This window comes from Vicugna pacos, chromosome 3, assembly GCF_048564905.1.
Source record: "Vicugna pacos chromosome 3, VicPac4, whole genome shotgun sequence".
NCBI classification, from domain to species: domain Eukaryota; kingdom Metazoa; phylum Chordata; class Mammalia; order Artiodactyla; family Camelidae; genus Vicugna; species Vicugna pacos.
The window spans coordinates 31,678,183-31,690,336 of record NC_132989.1 but is presented as its reverse complement, the minus strand read 5'-3'; the positions used below and the strand labels follow the sequence as shown (position 1 = coordinate 31,690,336).

General features: G+C 36.7%; 1 protein-coding gene and 1 long non-coding RNA gene across 2 annotated transcripts in view; one reads left to right on the top strand and one right to left on the bottom strand.

Annotated features, from left to right (window-relative positions):
- Window positions 1-12,154, bottom strand: part of FBN2 (fibrillin 2) — a 207,644-nt gene that overhangs the window by 128,621 nt on the left and 66,869 nt on the right. The window contains exon 7 of the mRNA XM_031673106.2: window positions 10,878-11,003. Within this exon, the coding sequence (XP_031528966.2) occupies window positions 10,878-11,003 (126 nt within the window). The remainder of the gene's footprint in view (window positions 1-10,877; window positions 11,004-12,154) is intronic.
- Window positions 1-12,154, top strand: part of LOC140694046 (uncharacterized) — an 81,278-nt gene that overhangs the window by 3,173 nt on the left and 65,951 nt on the right. The window lies entirely within an intron of this gene.

Genomic DNA, 12,154 nt, shown 5'->3' with positions numbered 1-12,154 from the left:
GTATCATTTGCCTTTTAAACCTGGAAAGCAGATGTAAATTGGGCTCCATTTCTTATGTTCCTCCTCCCACACTCTAGCTTATGGAACACTTTCCAGAGAAGATCCTCATTACTGTTCTTTTCAGCCTCTTTAAGGAATCTCACTTTCACATAGCCTGGAGGTGAGGGATGGAGCATTGACGGCGGAACAATCCTCCCCTTCCTTTTCTCCCTCACCTCACTCCTACTGCTCACAAGTTGTGCAAATGGTAAAGACAGTAGTTACACATAACATAGCAATACTCCTAAGAGAAAAACACAGTGAAATTTTAACTACCTTCTTAAAGAGGAGCTTATTCTAGAACATATTTTATTCATGAGATCCACATACTTTCTTGATTCTAGACAGAAATACTAATAATGAACTAGTCACTACAAATAGGGTGTCCACAGTAGTGTTCAGGATTTAAATGAAATGCAACATTATACTTTGTGGGAAAAAAATAAACATTCTTCCATCTTAAAGCTACAGGGAAAATAAACATACAAGAAATATTTTTAAATGTAAAATGAAGTTTCAAGTAAATGCCAGAATGCTATACTTCCTGTTTTTCTTAATTATTACAAATATTTTTTATCATGGTAAATTAAGGAAAAATAGTCCATGTGGGAGGAAAATTACGATAATCTAATTTGTGAAGAGCTGTATTCTATGAGTTTGTTAATTTTCTAAGCCTACAACTAAATATTCACAACATGGTTTTACTGAATGAGAATTTTTTTAGCAAGCTTCAAATGTTTTCTATTACAAAATATCTTCAAGGGCTTCAAATCTGTGGTGCTTAGAACCCAATAAAACAAGAGAGCAACCTCTGATAATTTTCCCAGTATGACTGAAAGCACCTTCTTAAATGCCTTCATGTTAAAACAGAACGTACTTAATGTATAAGCATGTAGCTGTAGTTTTAGAAAAAGTCTACTTATATTTTTGTTTGAAAAATTATATTTTAAACATAAAATATTGACTGTAATGGCATAATACATCCCTTCTTTCTGAGTGCTGCATTGATTCATAGGCTAGACATAGGCAAATGCTTAAGAGTGGAAAAACCTGGAATGACTTGAATGATACTGAAAAATTTTCCTTCTAAATTTCAGGAATGGCCAGGTTTCTGATTACAGTCTAGGTAACAGTAGAGAAGAGCAGAAAAAGAGCAATACTACAGGGAAGGGTGGAAAGAAGAGGAGGTGATAACTGGAGATAAGAAAGGCAGACCTGGAAAGAAAGATAACAGAGCTCAATTTATTATGATCTCATTAGCAGGGCATTCCTTTCCGTTTGGAAGTCTCTGGCAAACATAATGGTGACTCTGAGTTCTAGTTTGCAAAACATTTCTAGAAGGTAAAACACTTTCTAATGATAGTAACCATCAATGTTAACAATGATAATAAGTCTTACTATGTCACTTCTCAAATTCTAGTCATTCATGAATCACATCTCTATACCAATGGCTGTATCCTTGAATCCCCTACACTGCTTTCCACTTAGGATATTTCTATGTACATACTCACTTTAAAAATTTGAATGGGAGGATTTTTAGGGCACTGAAAATAGTCTGTATGGTACTATACTGATGGATACATGTCAATTTTCATTTGTCCACATCCATGAACTGTGCAACACTAGAGTGAACCCTTAGGTAAACTACAGACTTCGGGTGATTACAATGAATTGATAGAGGTTCATCAGTTGTAACAAACGTACCACTCTGGTGGGGGACACTGATAACGGGAGGCTGTGCACGTGTGGGGTCAAGAAGTATATGGGAAATCTGTGTACCTTCTTCACAATCTTGCTATGAGCTTAAAATTGCTCTTAAAAAGTCTTTACAAAAAACACTACATGAACTTTATTCTAATCAATAATACTTTCAGAAATAACATCTGTAAACACACAGTTTTAACGTACTAGTTATGCTTCTTCCCTTGAGACAGTTTAATAGATTATAACTATTAAAATAAAATTTGTCCATGACCCCACCCACCTAAAATCATCTAGCCAGTCACTAAGAAAACAGCTGCAGAATTAGGTAGAGGGTCAACAATCTGAAATAGAGCAAGAATAGTGATAATAGTGATCATCGAGAACAGGGGTTGGCCGAGTGCAGCTTATTGCCTGCTTTTGTAAGTAGCATTTTATGAGAACACAGCCACGTTCGTTCATTTGGGTGTTGAATGTCCATGCTGCTCCTGCCCTAGGGCGGAAGAGCAGCCTGTCTCCAACAAAAAGGGACTTCCACCTCCAAAGATGTTGATTATCCGCCCTTTATAGAAAGAGTCTGTCGACCGCTGATCTAGACGGATTCTGCACTCACAATGCCTCAGGAGTGTTTTGAAGGACTGTTGCATTAATCTAAAGAAATGAAACTGGAAATCATAAGCATTTGGGTGAGGTTTATGCGACAATATGAGAGCGTTCATAAGGTCATTTGGGAAACCACTCTCAAAAAGAAGCCCCACTCTGTGGAACAGAAGATTGGAAAATGAAGGTCAACATAAAGTTTTAATGAAGGACATATGACTTTTATAATCCTCTCTTCATTTTTTATTAACTAGCAAATAATACTGATTTTACTGGATAAGAAGTCTTCACTGTGATCCTTAATGCAGAGAACAAAATGAAAAGCTGTTTACTTTTATGTGATAGAACTATTATGGTATTCCATCACAAATGGGAGGAGGGAAATTCTGATTAATAGTCACGTACTCCTGGTAGCAGTTCCAAGAATTTGGAAGTTGAAACCTATAGCTGAAAAATATGTTTATGCTTCAGATTAGCATCAGCTATAGCTTGTTAAATAAAGCCGTACTAAATTTAGTATGATGGCATACAGCTGCTGGTAAACACTGCCCAAATCGTCTTCTGCCACTCACCAGAATTCAGCCATGCTTCATCATACAAACTTGCCCTATGTGTGCTGCTACTGGGCTGGGGTAAAAATATACCTCAGAGGGTTTTCATAGTTAAACTGGAAAAGACATGTTAACCTGTGAAGTATGAAGCCACAGCCCATCAGGAAAACCAAAGCTTACACACAAAACAGAGCAACTCCTCTAATATACATAGGGTGGCATTGAAAGAAACTTGCTCATACTATGACTAAATTTATTTATTTGTTTATTTTAAGTTCTGATTCTTTGAAATAAGGGCTGCTTAAAATAGTCCTCTGGAAGTAAGTAAAGCAACAGGTACTTGGAAGAACAATTTACTTGACCCTTTGACCAATATAGCAGGTGACTATAGTTAAAAGTTTCAAAATCACTCACGTTATCCTTAAATGTAAGTAACTGTACTAAAATCTAGCAAAGGCAGAGTATAGATGAGAAACACTTTACACTGAAATGTGAAAGAATTACACCAAGAAAAAGAAGAGACTCTTAACTCGGGACTAAGATAAACAGCTCAAGCATGATCACAGCTTTGTTTATTTATATCTTTATTTACTGGAAACGTCGAAAATAAATTAGCAGCCCATAAAAACTGTCACCAGTCCTTTATACATTTTCCATGCTGAGGCAGTGAATGAAGTATATCCACGGTCAGTAGGTAACTGACAACACTTGCTAGACACGCAGTCCTCGATCAAGGTATTATATTTCAAATTTTGTTAATTTTTACCTGACTATAGCAGGATATTTCTTTAGAGCAGACTAATTTCCTTCAGGCACTGAGCCATGGTAATTTGTGAGGTAGCTTTTCTTTCTCTCTCTCTCTTTTCAGCAGAGGTTAAAGATCGAGAACATTATAAAGCTAGCATTTTCTTTATTTTGGTCTGCATTATTGCTTTTCCATTTCCACTGTGAAACAGCAATGATTTAGTAAGTAAAATGAGGAAATAAGGGATTATAGTTTATAACTTTTTTTTTCTAATGTCAAAGTTCAAAACGTTCAAATCCTTTCATTCCAGGGTAGAATAGTTTTTCTATCACTAACACACAAAACTAATTTTGTGTCTCTCAGAAAGGTGTCTCGGAGGCTCAATTTTTCCAGTGATCTTCAGCAGAAACTGAACTGCAAGAATCATGCAAATTACTTTACCATATACTTTTCATATTTTTAAAAGGAATTTAAATATACAACGACACTGGGGAAACAACACTGGTTCCCACCATTTGGGAAAATTTCCCTGAAGCCACTAAAATGCAATTTCCTGACCACTGTGTTATGCTAAATAAATCAAGTCCTCTGGGTCTCAAATGTCCATTTCTGTAATTTGGATGAAACTGGGGCTGGGGGAGTAAAAACAGGCTGAGACTAGTCAGGATTTAATGGATAAATCTCTAGTTCCATGTTTGTTCATCATGATGATGGATTTGAGTCCATTTCAATGTTTGTTAATACTTTCATCAGAGCAGGCAAGTATATGCTCTAGTAGGTCTATTTTTGTTTTGTTTAAGATTAAAATTATTTACAGGACACTGTACTACAAGTCATAATCCAAATGTTAGAATTCTTTTACAATTATTTTTTAAGATCTCAAGCCACATGGTTTATTGAATCTTTTATAATTAAATTTTCTACGCTACATATCCCTGCCTTCTTTAACAAAGACCTAAAAAGTGCCAAACACTTTCTTTATCTTATATAATACTCATAAAAACCTTATGCAGAAAAGACCGTTGTCTCTATCGTAAAGATGAAGACCCAAATTTGCTCGAGATTACACAGTTCCCACGTGCCGCAGCTGGGCACGGACCCTGACGTCTGGGCCTCAAATCTTGGCCCCTCTACTGGCCACCATGCTCTCTTCTCTTTTCACATTTCTTTTCTGAATTAAACTTAAACTTGTCATTCATTTCTACATTATTCCTCTTTTTTATTTTAATAAAAAACTTAAAAAAATTTGTTATAAAAGAAAGTTAAAATGTGATCTGAATATTCCTAATTTTGACTCAAAACTTAGATCACATGCTAAAGAGTACATTTTGTTATATGATTTTCTTTTGGAATATGTATTTTTCACAGACTTCATGTTCGTAATGATGACGTTTCCCACTGTGCCTCAAATAAAGGACTCTTTCTCCTCCAGGCTTTCATAGAAAGCTGTGTGCAACTTTCCATGTAAACCATTTTGTTTAGATTGAAATTAAGGGAGTGATGTCATTTCGGTAACTCCCTATGAAATATTGCCGTGAGTTGACTAGACTGTCAGGGTAGTGCCCAAATTACTTAATGCATGAGTTTCAATGGTGGAAGTTGTGGGGGAAAAACTAAAAGAGTTTAGATTGGCAACTTCTGATAAATATGCCGAGAAGTGATATGTGCTAATTTTGCCTCAGATGTCAGCTCCAGGCTGCTGTTTGGCTGTCCATCTGGACTTCTTACCATCCTTCCCCACTGGTCTCACTTTCTTGGATGTGACGTTTCCATTCATGAGACAGATGGGGGCTTCTAAAAGTCAAACCTCAAAACCCCAATGCTAACCTGGCACCTGGTCAGTATGCTCTTCGCAAATGGTTTATCAAAGCACTAAGGCTTCAGATTTCCATTTTAGATTTTAACTCTTAATGCATATGCTCTGAAGTTTTAAGCTACTCAATGCTCTGCCTCCCAACGTAAATGCATCATGAAAAGCAGAGTCCTTAGTGCAAATATCTTTTACTATCAATTTTCTTGATTATAGGTCATTGTCTATCTTATATATACAGAGAGGAGAGAGATGGAATCACAGCAGTCCTGCTGGATGTCATATTTGCTTAGCACACAGAGGAAACCATGGCAAGTTAAGACTGGCTTTGATTCTCAAAGCTAGTATCTCCACTAAAAAAAGTTTCCACTATTATCCCTGTGTTAAAAATTCATACCTTTGCTTTTAGGGTAGAGGGTATGGGGAACTGGGAGGGTATGGGGACTGGGGACTAAGATCGGGTTAGCTTAGGAAGATGAACTTCAGTGATCTTTGCCAGTGTGCTGGCATTGCCCAGAATTAACCCTATTCTCAAGGAATTAGGTTGTTAAAGGCTCCAACTGTCTTACTAATACGCCTTAAAAATGAGATTGAACACTAAAGGCTGTCGCCAGGACAATGCTGTGCTTAAGATGAGGAGATAATGCTTCAGTAGCCAAGATACGGAAGCAACCCAAGTGTCCATCAACAGATGAATGCATAAAGAAGATGTGCATACACATACAGGCTATGGCACCCAAACACTGACAGGTCCTGGACACAGAGTCTGAGATGATACTGACACCTAGAGGTGGCATCGTCCCCTCAAGACCCCAAATGCATAATTAGTCTGAACATACCTACTGGCTTAACTAACACAGTGCTTGGTCTGTAGGGCAAGAGCTCTCAGTGGGAAAGGCCAAGTGGAAGCCCCTGAAATTATAAGCTAAGATAGGAAACCAAAGAACAACAAAAAAGTGGAGTGCAGATGGAATAATACGATTATGCCATGAAGCAATACTGTGATCAACACAATTCTGTGCACCTGAGAGAAAGGGCACTAGACACAGGTCTAGATATATGCATACAGGTGTGTGTATATGAGTGTGCAGAGAGAGGAAAACCTGAAATAAACAAATACAATCACCATAAAGTAGAGAGAGACTAGCCTGTTTCCTACTTTAAAAGTCCTAACCCACCTATTTGCAGAGAAGCAGGCTGTTCTGACGTTTACATCAGTTCTGATTTTACTTGGCCACGCAGGTCATTTGCAGTTGATAACCAGGATTTTACCAGCTTTTTAAAGAGGATTTAAGAACGCCTTTCTTCACAGTATGACTACTACATATACCTTTTTAAATAATATTTAAGTATTTTTGCCAAAGGCAAATTATAATCAGCTTCATTGTAATGACCACGCCGATCTCTTCCTTTTTCACAGTTAATTCCTTTAGGCCTCTGCTTTTGACTCCCCTCCATGAATAAAGACAGAGTTAGCTCAGTTCCTCTAATCCCTACTCGTGTTCTCCTTGAACTGCAGTTTAATTCTCAACTCACAGAGAATGGATTATTTTAGCACAGTGGTGCAGAATAAATTTTCACTTTAATAAACAGAAAGCATAGCAACACCCCCTGCCCCGACTGAATATCTAATACATCAGCAATGAGAGCAGTAAAACATACTTTAGAAAGAAAGGTTAGGTTTTTCAAGAATTAGTCCTTTTGGCCTAACCTCCCCAAAGGCTCCATGGAAACCGGCTACATCTGAATGCTTAAATTGGTCAAACCAGGTAGGGTACCCAGGGGTGGATCTGGGCTGCAGCCAGTGAATGTCAGGTCATGTATCCATAATCATAAAACTGGGATCCCTGAACCCTGATGACACAAAGGGGAGATTCCCCTGTTCATGAAGGGTGAAGTGAAGAAACTGGGCTGGAGGTCAAGGTTTCATATTTTTTCAGCCTTTATCATACCGGAGGAAAGAGACAATGCTTTTTCCAGCGTACGCAAACTCCACAGCCAGTGCAAGGATCACTAAAACAGATCTAATTCTGGCCTTGCTGGACGGCAGGGCACTACCCCATGATGTGATGAGCAAAGAGAGAACGTTTCTCCTGTTGCTGCTGCCGTCTCCATGACTTTCCCCCTGTAGATGCAGTCTGGGGGCTGGGGTGTGTGCTCCTGGGTCGCACAGCTGTTTGTTCAACAGCTCTGGCTGAGACTGAAAGCTCGGAAGTGAATCTAGCAAGTTGCAGGCCTGGCTCCACAGTTTCCTACCCATTAAACCTCAAGAAAGTTACTTAGCCTCTCTGCACCTCAGTCCCTTCATCTGTAAAGTGGGTTAATGATAATAACCAACCTCACAGCACTGCATGGTGATTTAATAAGAAAACCAATGTAAATTGGTTTAAGTATTGTCGAGAATGTATTCAGTGCTCCATAAACATTAGCTTTTATTAGTATGTTATTTAGGTGCATATAATCTGCCAGCAGAGTCAGACAAAAAATAATTAAAATGCAGTATAAACAGAGCTGTGATAGAGGACTACCTTATTGTTACAGGAGCAGAAAGTACGTGTGGGTTTCACTGCCCAGGCTTTCTTATTTAAGGGAGAGGGAATCTATGTTTTAACTACACTGTTGTAAATTTCTTTTTAAAGAAAGATTTAAAAGATGATAGTTTTTTTTTTTAATGACCTAAAAAGTTTTCCAATATTTACCATCCCCTTACTTGAATCTCAATTTTAATATGTTTCCCTTTTGGAAAGAGTCAATGAATTTATTCTTTTTTTAAGTTAATATACTTTTGGTAACATGAGTAAAAGCAAGTACTTTTCAGTTTAGCCCAGACGTTTATTTTCCATGGTTTATCAAAGCAGAGTTGGAACAGCAGCTACAGATGCTGTGCCAACAAGTTTCATGAGTTTCATGAGCATAAATAAATACATTTGTTGTCATAAATCTCAAACAAAACTAAATGCTGCGGTAATGGAACAAAGCTGAAGACTCTTTGGAATAAATTTGCAAACAACTATTTGACATGTAAAGAACCACTGAAGAGAAACTTTCCAATACAATCACGCTGTTTTCCTGCCTTTTATTTAAGCCAAGAAAGAATAACTAGCTCAAGGAATGTTAGAGAAGGTGTAGTCTGCAAGGGGGATCATACAAGGACATCCAGTACCTGCTTTATCCAAGTAGATGGAAATTCAAACTCACATATTCTATTATAAAAAAGAAAACTATGGATAGTCTTCTGGTACTCCATTTCAGATTGTATTGGTGGGTTCTGCTCTCCTTATTCATTTAAATTAAACACGTATTTAGATGAATGAATCTTTGAAAAGAGTAAATAACTGAAACATCCTTCTCATTGGATGGGAAAAAATAGTTTACTGCACCAAAGAATCATTTTGCCCACTGTATGATAGAATTAAAAGAAGACTTTGTAGACAAACTGGCCCAGAAAAATAAGACATGACTTTAGTAGGCATGATACGTTTTACTGAATGTGGGATCCTAACTTGATCTTATTTAGAACAAATACTAACTTTAAATTTATGGCAATATTTTTACATTGATACTATATAAACAATAATTCAGAACCTGTCACTGAGAGTACCAATAGTTTACAGTCTTTCCAGATACATTATACTACCAATTACATTAAATAATTTTATATAAGGAAATACCACTTGATCTTTTACATAAGGAAACAGTATAAACCAAACAAAATTGGTAGTAGTCACTTTTAAGACATATCCAGATCAATATGACTTAGACACAAAGTAAAGACTTTATAAACCTTTAGTTTTCAAATTCTAATCACTACTTCATATAATTCTGCTATTCCCCACCAATCCCAAACATTAAATCACATAATTTTTTCTGGGCATTGGTTAAATGGGTTTGGCTGCCTGGGCAGGAAATAAGGAAAGAGACGACTGGATTCAGTGCTCTGGGTGGTGCCTACATTACATCAACAGCCCGCTTTCCTAAAGAACATAGACAGGTATGAATAAAGAGTTGCACTGTCTTTCTCCAAACTCTGTCTTGGCTCTATATGTTGTTTTGAAGAAACGTGATGTAGAAAAGTCTCATTCCATTTTCAGCTAAGAAGTAATACATTATTGGATGATTAATGGAAATGTCACAACCACTCTGATCAGTCAGTGGCTGTGCCTTCTCACCTATAAGCAAACACTGTCTTTGTTCCTAAGATTACCACCCTCGAATCTAGTTTGGATATTACTCCAGAAGTAAAAAGTAAAGGGGGGTGACAAAAGGTTGAGCAAAAAAAGTCAGGAGGGAAAATACAAAAAGTAGCAAGGAAACAGCAGTCCAGCCCATCCTTTCTGCAGATCCCCGATTCTCCAGCCCAGTTCCTTGTGGACCCACACTCTACTTCTTGTCTAGTGAGAGTTCCTATTCCTATTTGTCCTCCATAATTAAACTCTAGATTTTAATTTTCCCATTTTTTTTCATCTACACAGAGGGTCACAATTTTTATAATCAAGCAACAAAAAATAACGTAAAACAGCCTTTTGGAAAGGGAAAGAGCACAAGACTTAATTATATATACCAGAAGATATTTTCGGGTAGTGAAGGGAAATGGTCTAAACGAACGTGTGGTAATTTTTTCCCAGGATAATTATGATATATGTTAGGCACTACTGAACTCAAAACATGTTCCCAGTTAAGACCCTAGTAGGCATATGGAATAAGTTCAGATTACTGAATTATTCATATTTATTTTTCTACCTCAGATAAGGCAGGCTGGCAAAAACAAATCTCTAGGACAGTTTTTTTTTTCAACTTTAATTAGATGAGAATACTTACATAACAACAATGAGAAAAGATATACTCTATTATTTTTAGAAAACATTTAAGTTGACATAAATTGATTTAAGTAATATAATAACTGAAAAGATGAACGTTATACTTCAATACTTCTAGTCAGTTATGCTTGGTTTTTATTTAGTGGCCAGTCAAGCAACAATATTCAATACAAAAAGTAAGGTATTTACTTTATATGGTAGAGTATGACAGAGCACCAACTTCTAATGCACCATCTTACAGATGACACTATTTCACTTGAACTTCTCTATACCCACTTTTAATGTTTGATATAATTTCATAAGTGAAATAGAAAACTACTTTATTAAGGAAAAATATAAACACTGGATCACTCCCATTCTCACGACAACATCGAACCTGAGACAACCAACCATATATAAAACGATCACTGGCCCCTTTTCCAAATTAAACCCATTAAATACACAGACCAATACAAAACTAAGGCTACTCCTTCACTTCACTTCACTACTTGCTTCACTTGTGAAAGCAAGTAATTATAATTGTGATTAAGTTCTCCAAAATTCAAAATGAAGTCATGTTTTTCTTGGATTCAGAGTCAACAACTGGACACGTCCCTCACAGTAAAAGCACTCACCTTCACATTTCTGAGTAGTTTCACTCTGCTTGTGACCAGCAGGACATTTGCATTCAAAGGAGCCCACTGTGTTGATGCAGTTTCCCCCCTGGCATATCCCAGGGATAGCCTGGCATTCATCAACATCTGCAAGAAGAAAATATTTTCAATTCAGATAGCACTGATGTTCAGAATATCTATTTATACATATATATATTTCTTTAATGTATAGAAGAAATTCATTTGTTCTGAAGAGAATGGTGGGAGAGGAGCCAGGATCTCTTTGTATGCATGTATTTTAATTTATGTAAACGGTACCTATTAAAGATCTCATTTCGTTTTTTGATTTTTTTTCTTTCGGAATTTTGTTTTAAAAATCCACCCATATTGTTATGTGGACAACCAATCCCTTGCTTTGATGTGCTGCAGAACACTTCTTAACGTGTTCACTCTCCTGGGGCTGGGTACTCAGCTTCCTCCAACATCTCACCACCTCAGGGTGACATAAAAGGCATGTCCCTGCTATGTCTCTTCATGGAGATGAGTGACTATGGACTTTGAAGACTCAGAGACTCTTTATCTCTTTGCTGTAGACTCTGAGCAGAACTACTAGAGCACAGGGTGGACATATAGGCACCTACATGAATAAATAGTGCCCAGTGGTCCTTCAGAATTCCCGTAGCAGTCTTCATGCTGCCAGCAATCTACACACTGACAAGGAGTCCGCACACCTCTACTGTGCATGAGGAGTCTTGTGTTTTCTCTTCCCTGCCAGCACATGATATAACTCTCCAATAATCTAATTTTCTTTGGCCTAATACCATTAAGAAATATTATTTATGTTTATTAATTTTAGTTTTCACTTCTCTAATAATAACTATCTTGTTAGCTTTAAAATTTCTTATCTGAAAACTGTCAGTAAATTTTCTTTAAACACTGTTATATTAAGGTTGTTGTCTCATTCTAAATTTTAAAACTTCTGTTTTAGACACAGCAATTATCTTCCTCATCCTTTAAGCTGTCTATTAATTTCATCCATTTAGGAACAGAAATCCTTAATACTGACAAAATAAAATTCAGGAAACTGTAGTAAAGACCTTCAGACAAAATCTGAGAGTCTACAAGACAGGTTAAACAAAGTTCTTCAGGAAAAATAAATTTGAAATGGAAATTATCGTCCACAGGAAAAACGAAATGCACTGGGAACAGTAAATATGTTGATAAATATAAATGACATTTTAATATTTTTAATAAAATTAAAAATAATTGACTGTTGAAAATAATAAGAACAATAATAT